The 8,591-nt window shown below is 48.9% G+C and overlaps 1 protein-coding gene across 1 annotated transcript in view; it reads left to right on the plus strand.

Moving 5' to 3' along the window:
- Positions 1-8,591, plus strand: part of SLC39A14 (solute carrier family 39 member 14) — a 32,300-nt gene that overhangs the window by 13,433 nt on the left and 10,276 nt on the right. Inside the window, exons 2-4 of the mRNA XM_008063549.2 lie at positions 1,124-1,398; positions 3,226-3,412; positions 7,443-7,612. Of these exons, the coding sequence (XP_008061740.1) occupies positions 1,138-1,398; positions 3,226-3,412; positions 7,443-7,612 (618 nt within the window). The 5' untranslated portion in view covers positions 1,124-1,137. The remainder of the gene's footprint in view (positions 1-1,123; positions 1,399-3,225; positions 3,413-7,442; positions 7,613-8,591) is intronic.

The following is an 8,591-nucleotide window of genomic DNA, read 5'->3' on the forward strand; positions in this document are numbered from 1 at the left end:
TGGACAAAATTATGAACTTCGCAGCAACTTGGATGGATTTAGAGTCTGTAATACTCAGTGATCTATCACAGAAACAAAGAACTCTGTACCACATGTTCTCACTCATAAGTAGACCCTAAACAATTAGCATAGCACTATAAGAAAGGGATTGGTGGTGGGGCTCTGTGACTTAGCCTGTAATCCCAGCACTTTGGGGCAGCCAAGGTGAATGGATTGTATGAGCCCATGGATTTGAGACCAGTCTGTGCAACTTGCAAGACCTCATCTCTACAATAAATAAAAAATTAGCCGGGTGTGGTAGCATACACCTGTAGTTTCAGCTACTTTGGAAGGCTGAAGTGGAAGGATGCCTGGAGCCCAGCAAGTCGATACTGAGCGTACCACTGCTCTCCAGACTGGGCTATGGAGTGAGACTCCAACTCTAAAAGAAAGAAAGAGATTGGCAGTAGTGGGAAACTCTTGGGTGTGGGGCACACTTCATCAATAAGGGTACTTGATCTCAAACCAGGTGACATGAGGACCAAAGTGAGGCCCAAACTTTACCTGTACAGTGACCATTTGTATACCTAACCCTGAATTGTACCCCACATCTTTTTATTTTTTTTTTGAGTTGGAGCCTCACTCTGTCACCCAGGCTGGAGTGCAGTGGCACGCTGCTCATGGCCACTGCAGCCTCAACTTGCTGGGCTCAGGCGATCCTTCCATCTCCGCCTTCCAAGTAGCTGGAACCACAGGCACATGCCACCACACCCACCTAATTTTTTGTGATTTATTGTGGAGACGAGGTCTCTCCAAGTTGCCCAGACCAGTCTCAAACCCCCGGGCTCAGGCAATCCTCTTGCCTCAGCTTCCCAAATTTTCAAAGTAAAAATTTCAAAAAAAAATTCAAAATAAAAATTTTGGTTTCTTTTTATTAATTTTTATTCTATCCTTTCAAAGAAAGGCTTTTCTCAAAGGCTACGCAGAGGAATTCAAGAAGGGGCGAGAGATAGGCTTTGGTGGTCGACCTGATTCAGAGTCTGAAGGAAAGAACTCGCGTGTGTGGCGGTAGCTGATGGGCCTGATGTGTTTCTGGCCAACAGTGGGCGACACCTTGACTTAACCTGGCACATTGCTCTTGCAGGCTCACTTCTCATCATGAAGCTGCTAAACCCAGCCTTCCCTGGCTGCCTTCTGCTGACCCTGCTCTGCGTTTGGACACCTTCTCCAGCCGACACCGCGTCCACAGGCACGCCAGCTCTCAGCGCGGCCTCTTTTCTGCAGGACCTCATGCACCACTATGGGGAGGGCGACAGCCTCACTCTGCAACAGCTGAAGGCCCTGCTCAACCACCTGAATGTGGGAGTGGGCCAAGATAACGTCACCCACCCCGTGCAGGAACAGAGAAACCTCTCGACGGTAAGACTCGCCTCTGAGCTCTGTGTGGTACTAGCACTGTCTCCGGCCTCTCAGGGTTCCCTGTCTAGCTGGGCACAGGGTAGCTGAGTAGCTTGGCATAGGCAAGATGGGACGGGCAGGCCTTGGTGGCAGGGGTGGACAGTTGATGGGTTTTCACTTATTGTCTGGATCAGCAAAGTCTGAGTCTTCTCAGTGCCTGACCCCCAGCATGGGCATTTTGAAGCCCTTACAAAGGGTAGCCATGAAGTGGGGTTCTCAGCCCCTGAGCCTTTTTCTCAGAGCTGCACTTGACTCATCCAGAACTGCTGGTGAGCCGTGGCTTCCAGGATAGCGTTTCTCATAGAGTTTACAGTTCACAAAACCCTTTGTACACCATCCCAGATGAGCCCACAGCTTCAGTGTAGGTGGTATTATCTTCATTTTGGAGGAGAGAGCACTGAGGGTCTAGCAGTGAGTTCCTGTAGGGACCAGGACTGGAACCCCACATCTTTTGCCTTTTGGTTCTGTGTTCTTTCTTCCCTATCATTTTTGCCAATCAGAGTCTGAGGCTATTTGAGGCAGCAAATATAAGCCAGCCAGCAAAGTCTTAATATATCTACTTTGTTCCCTGTGCTGAGTGTTGTGAGAAATGAGTCATATTTAAGGAGTTTACTGTCTTGGGGCGCTCGACCAACAGAGGACAGAGTGAGCTGGCACTAAAAGGAAGCATTACATGTTGTAGGCTGGGCAGCAATTGTAGGATTCAGAAATGAGAGGGGAGATGAGTGTGCTGGAAACTTCCAAGGGATGCTCATGGCTCACATCTCCTGGAATCATCTCTTGAGTGACGAGCAGAGCTTGGAGACAGAAGGTAGACAAGGGAGATCAGGGGGTATGGATGCAGAACCATCTGAGCATGGTGAATATCTGAGTCGCTGAGGAGGCGGAGAGTGTGCGCCAGGAAGGTAGTGCACACTGACCCCCGAGGGCTACCCCGTGGGTCTCAGGGCCTGCCAGTGTAGCGGCAGTGTCTTGGGGTCACAGGATCCCTGCCCTCAACCTTGTTGGCCAGGACACTTATTTTGTCAGCACACCCAGAGGGCTGACTCTTAGAGATATACCCTTGTGAAACCAAACTCAGAAAAGGACTGACTGACTGTAGTAGGTGTTATAGAATATAATTAGAAGTGGAGCTGCAGAATTCACAGGAATGGCTTGTGAGAACCACTTACCTGCCACCTCTTAAGGTGACCGAGTGCTCCCGGAGGCCTGTGCTTGCCCCAAGGTCAACTTTGAGCCTAGATTTTCCTCCTCTCGCTTCTGTCAGCATATCCTTTGGGCTGAGGGAAGTACTGTGTGGTGGAGACTAATTATCCCCACGTGTTGGTCCGATTGGGTGGCCCCATAGTTTCTTCTGAGGAGCCCCACTCCTATGCATGTCAGTACTCACAGCTCTGGGGCAGTAGCTGAAATCTGCATTTTAATATAAGGGCTCCCTGGGTTATTGTGATGTGCAGTTAGATGAAGCTTGTATCTTTAGGCATACAAATAGAATAATGATTTCTAGAACTACATCTTTAGTCACAGTGACTGGAACCTTGTGTGCTTAAGATGTATAACTTGTGGGTGGCTATTCCTAAGATGACTTACCAGTTTTTTTAAGTGTAGAGACCACCTTGCTCTTGTTTCTAGACTAGATGAGTCTATACTTTCCCTGAAATTTGGGCACTTCTGTCTTCTCCTTTTTCTTCTTTGGGAATACTGAATAGGTTACTCCTTAGTGCGGGGCAAGGCCTGACCTTTGGGTTCTAAGAGGCTTTCTGCTCCCTCCGTCTCTTTGTGTTTCAGTGCTTTAGCTCTGGAGACCTCTTTGCTGCCCACAATTTTAGCGAGCAGTCACGGATTGGGAGGAGTGAGCTCCGGGACTTCTGCCCCACCATTCTCCAGCAGCTGAATTCCCGGGCCTGCACCTCCGAGAACCAGAAAAATGAGGAGAATGAGCAGACGGAAGAGGGGGGGCCGAGTGCAATTGAAGGTAAGCTAGGCAAGGAGGACGGCAGCCTGATCTCTGAGCCCATCCTCACGCAGATTCCTGGACTGAGCTGATGGTGCTACTTACTGAATGCTTAACCAGGGATGACCAGGATGAGGTTATCAGCCTCAGGAAGGAAATTGATGATTGTACTGATAATTTTTGTGTTCATAAGACTGGCCTACACACTGGCAGACTCCTGGGCAGTGGCTGCTGAATATTCAGAATGTTGGACTACTACTTTTTTTTTCTGGAGTCAAGGTCTCACTCTGTTGCCCAGGTTGGAGTGCAGTGGCACGATCATGGCTCACCACAGCCTTGAACTCCTGGGCTCAGGCAGACAATCCTTCTGCCTCGATCTTTTGGGTAGTAGGACTACAGGTGCGTGTCACTATGCCTGGCAGATATTTTTATTTTTTTATTTTTGTAGAGACAAGGTCACACTATGTTGCCCAGACTGGAAGACTATTAACTTCTTGAGCAGCCTGTGGATGCCTTTTTGGTCCACTTTTTTGAGTTAGAGTCTCACTCCATCGCCCAGGCTGGAGTACAGTGGCACACTCGTGGCCACCCCAGCATTGACCTGCTGGGCTCCGGTGATCCTTCTGCCTCAGCCTTTCAAAGAGCCAGAACTACAGACATGCAGTACCATGCCCGGCTAATTTTTGGTTTATTGTGGAGACGAGGTCTCACCAAGTTGCCTGGGCTGGTCGTGAACCGTGGGCTCAGGCAATCCATTCACCTTGGATTCCCAAAGTGCTGGGATTACAGGCTGAGCCACCAAACCTGTCCAACTCTTTTTTTAAAATAGAGATGGGTTCTTGCCCTGTTATCCAGGCTGGCCTCAAACTCCTAGCCTCAAGTGATCTTTCCACCTCAACCTCTTGTGTAGCTGGGACTATAGATTTATAACCACACCCAGCAATTTTCTTTCTTTATTTTTTTGTGGAGACGAGGTTTGGTTATGTTGCTCAGACTTGTCTCAAGCGCCTAGCCTTAAGTGATCCTCATACCTCAACCTCCCAAACTGCTGGGATCACAAGCATGAGCCATTGCACCTGGCCCTGGTCTCCTTTTGTTTTTGATATTCATTGAACTACAAGGGGCCAATGCCCTGGCTTTTTAAGTTTTACGTTTAAGACCTCCCAGAGCCTGCCCTTGGCCCGCTTCATCCTTCTCCCCCTCCCCCTCCCAGTAGCCCTGATCCAGCCACAGTGGACTTGCCATGGGCTCTGAGCGTACGCCATTCCTTAGGGGGGCCCCCCTGCTGCTCTGAAGTTATGTAGGGCTGGTGTGTGCTGCCTGACTCCTGGTACCCAGTATATGCTGCCTGTGTTATGACTCAGTTTTCTGCCATCATTATTTAACTCATATGGTCTTTAACTTTGAATGATGTTTGCATCTGACTCTCCATCAAAAAGGTGAGCTTTTTTTGAATAACCATGTTGATATAGTTTTCTTGGCCTTCTCCACAGCACTTAGCAAGAGATGGACTCAGCAAATACTGACGGGCGGGTTGGTGGTTCTCTCTCTGCCCTGGTCACTCCTGAATTCAGAATGGTCCCTCCCCAGGCAGCAAGAGCGCCTCCACCCTTGGTAATAGAGGCCCTCGTCTGTTCTTGTTCCTCCACAGTGTGGGGCTTCGGTTTTCTCAGTGTCTCACTGATTAACCTAGCCTCTCTCCTGGGAGTCCTCGTCCTGCCCTGCACGGAGAAAGCGTTTTTCAGCCGTGTACTCACTTACTTCATCGCCCTGTCCATTGGAACGCTGCTCTCTAACGCGCTCTTCCAGCTCATCCCAGAGGTGCAGTAGAACGGGACCGTGCGCGTCCTCTTCCCCTGGGGTGCTACAGCTGAGCCTTCCTCTGGCTGACGGTTCCCCCACCCTGGGCACTGAGGCACCCAAACACTGCCACCTGAAAAATTGAACCTATCCCTCATATCAAGGGCCACCAATGACTTCTAACTCTGGATCTCAGGGTCTACCTCTGTCTCGCCTCTCTGGCCTCATCAGGTGATGTCAGATGCAAGGATCTTCACATTGGGCCCCCTACTGGGGACCTCACCGTGTCCTAAAGCTGCCTCTGACAGTCACTGTCCATACCATCGGTGCTGTGTGCTCCCTGGATTCTAAGGAGGAACTCTGGCGATGCTCAGCTGGGGGCACCAGGAGCTTACCCATCTGGAATGAGGTGGAATGAAGGAAAAGGGATTACCAACTGATAACACAGAATTGGCCTAAAGAATGAGTGGCCTTTAATCTTAAGCAGGCCATACGTAATTTGTAGCATTAGAGAGCCAAACTCAGGACAAAGACTATTTAACAGGAACAAACACAATTAAAAATACAAACTAAATGAAAGGGGCACTCAATCCTTCATACCTTGCATCTTGACTTTTTCCTGATAGGACTGATTTCCTGGTACTCTTTACTGTTTTGAAATGTTTGTTAATTTTGTTTCTTAATTGTTATCATGGAGGAGCTATAAAAATAAGACCCAAGTTGACAATCTGCCCACCTTTTCAGCTCAGGCGGGGCACCGCTGCACCAGCCCCCCTAGGAGATGTTAGGGGATGATGGGAGCTGACTTTCATCAAGAGCCATGTCAGCGGCTTCCTTCCCAGCCTTTCCCAGTCAAAAGATTAACCCCAGAAAGATACCAGATGGGTGCCATGCCTTGTCTGTTCCTCCTTTGTAATAAGAGAAGAAATTTGGTTTAATGTTAGCCATCTTGATGCTGTCTCAAAATCCCACATGATCCAGCAAGCACTTCTCAGAGAAGGCCTCATCTTGGGTTATTTTTTCAGCTCCAGAAATTGAATATGTTAAATTTTTTTTAAAGATTTGAAAAGAAATGCCTTGTTGACTATTTGAATGGAAATACTATAATTGTACATGCTCTGCCCCTGTGTCCACCAGGGAGTGTGTCATCCTGGCACGGTTCTGTCTTGCCCTCTTCTGGGCCTGACTCACAGCCTGGATGGAGTGTCACACTGGGAAATGCTGGAGGAATATTCTTTGTGATGAGGTGATCTGGAACTCTGTTCTCTGTGCTTGAACCCCTCTCCAAGCAAATAGAAACAAACAGAAAAACCGAGAAATTAAGAAAACTGAGTTTTGTGGGCATTGGGTCTTAATCGTCCTCCATCCCTTCTGCCCTGTACATCTGACTTTGCCGTATCTTACACAAACCAAACCAAGTCCAGGTGGTATCACATGTGCTTATGTAATAAGGATTGGATATACAAAAGCAAACTCAGCAGCAGAGGGGTGCATCTGTTTCTACTTGTTCTTGGTTCTATTAAGAGAGCCTTCGAAACCAGCCATGGTGGCTCACGCTTGTGATCCCAGCGCTTTGGGAGGCGGAGGTGAGAGGATTGCCTGAGCTCAGGGGTTCAAGACCAGACTGAGCAACATGGCAAGATCTCATCTCTACAATTAAAAAAAAAAAAAATCAGCCGGGCATGGTGGCACATGCCTGCGGTTCCAGCTACTTGGAAGGCTGCATCAGGAGGGTTGCCTGAGCCCAGCAGGTTGAGGCTGCGGTGGCGGTAAGTGTGCCACTGCACTCCAGCCTGGGCGACAGAGTGGGACTCCAACTCAAAAAAAAAGAGTCTTCGAGTCCAAAGGCTATCTTGAACAACCTCTGATAGGCCTGAGCAGATCTCAGGTGTATAACTAGGCCGCAACTCACCCTGCCAGTCACACCAGCTGGTATGCTTTGGGCCACCAAAGGCAGCAGGGTGGAAGTCACAGGGTTCCAGGGCCACCTTGAATTCCTCCTCATTTCTCCTGAGCTGATTGAAGGAAATTCCATCAGACTTGAATCACTAACAAATGTTCCGTTTCTCTCTCCCTCCCTACTTGTCTCTCTCTGATTTCTCTTTTTTGTTTCCATTGTTAATATCCACCAACCGTGCCTCCTTGCCTCCCTGCCTTCCCCACCTTCCTCCCCCTAAATGGTGGTTGCCGTGCGATGGCGTGTGCCCTTCTCCCTGCCCTGGGTTGGGCTGGCCCTCCCTCCCCACGGCAGTGTGGGGATACGGTCTCCTCTGCGTGACCGTCATCTCCCTCTGCTCCCTCATGGGGGCCAGCGTGGTGCCCTTCATGAAGAAGACCTTTTACAAGAGGCTGCTGCTCTACTTCATAGCTCTGGCGATTGGAACCCTCTACTCCAACGCCCTCTTCCAGCTCATCCCCGAGGTATGGCAAGCCAGAGCCTTCTCACCTCGGAGCTGCCAGGGTCCTGGGGGCCAGCAGGGACAGTGGGAGGGCCATCCACTTAGATGGAAGGCATAGAGAGGACACCTCAGAGTCCTCTCCCTCTGGAAAGTGAAGCTAGGACTCAGGCATGAACTAGGAGAGGCAGCAGAGCACAGGCTAAAGAGTTGGGTTCAAATCCCAGCCCCACTGTCATCAAGTTCTATAACCTTGGGCCACGTCACTTACCTCTCTCCTTCTGTTTCCTCAGATGTGAAATGGGGAAAGCAATAGGACCGACCTCAAGATGATGTTGTGAGGGTTACATGAGTGAATGTGTGTAAACGCCTGGTGCTTGGTGCCAAGAGTGCTGTATAAGTGAAAAGATGTAGTGTAGCTAGTCACCGTAGCTCACTTAATGGCTTTCAGTTTGGGGCTTTTGGTACAGAGAAATATTAACATCAATAAAATCCATAGGTCTCAGTAAAAAGACTATCCTCTGTAGGGAGTCTTGGGGTAAAGGTAACCTGAATAAAACAGAGTCTGGTTTCACATACCTTGACGGTACCTTTGCCCTTTTCCTAAGTCAATGAAAAAACATTTCCACAAGAGGGAGCTGATATGTTTCGTCTGGTTTGATGTAATTTCAGCAGACCTATTAACTATAATAAACAAGGAGACTCATTGTAGGTGGTCTGACAGGCCAGGGCAAAGCTGTAGCTGAGGCAAAAGATCATCCTGATTGCCTCTTATGACACTTGATGTTTTCCAAATGCTGTTTTGTTGTTTCCTAGTTGATCCTCGGGTCAACTCTGGTATCTGCAGAACAAGTAAGGTCTTCTGTGTTGGAATCTGACCTGTAGGCAAGCACCTGTCCCTGAGCCTGGAGGCTAGCCTCCAGGATTCCTGAAACCATGCTTTTGTATTCCTTCATGACTTTTTGTAGAGAGCTGTTAGTTGTCTATATTTCTTTTTTTTTTTT

Source organism: Carlito syrichta, unplaced genomic scaffold, assembly GCF_000164805.1.
Source record: "Carlito syrichta isolate Samal-C Ts95f unplaced genomic scaffold, Tarsius_syrichta-2.0.1 Scaffold306946, whole genome shotgun sequence".
In the NCBI taxonomy this organism is placed as follows: Eukaryota; Metazoa; Chordata; class Mammalia; order Primates; family Tarsiidae; genus Carlito; species Carlito syrichta.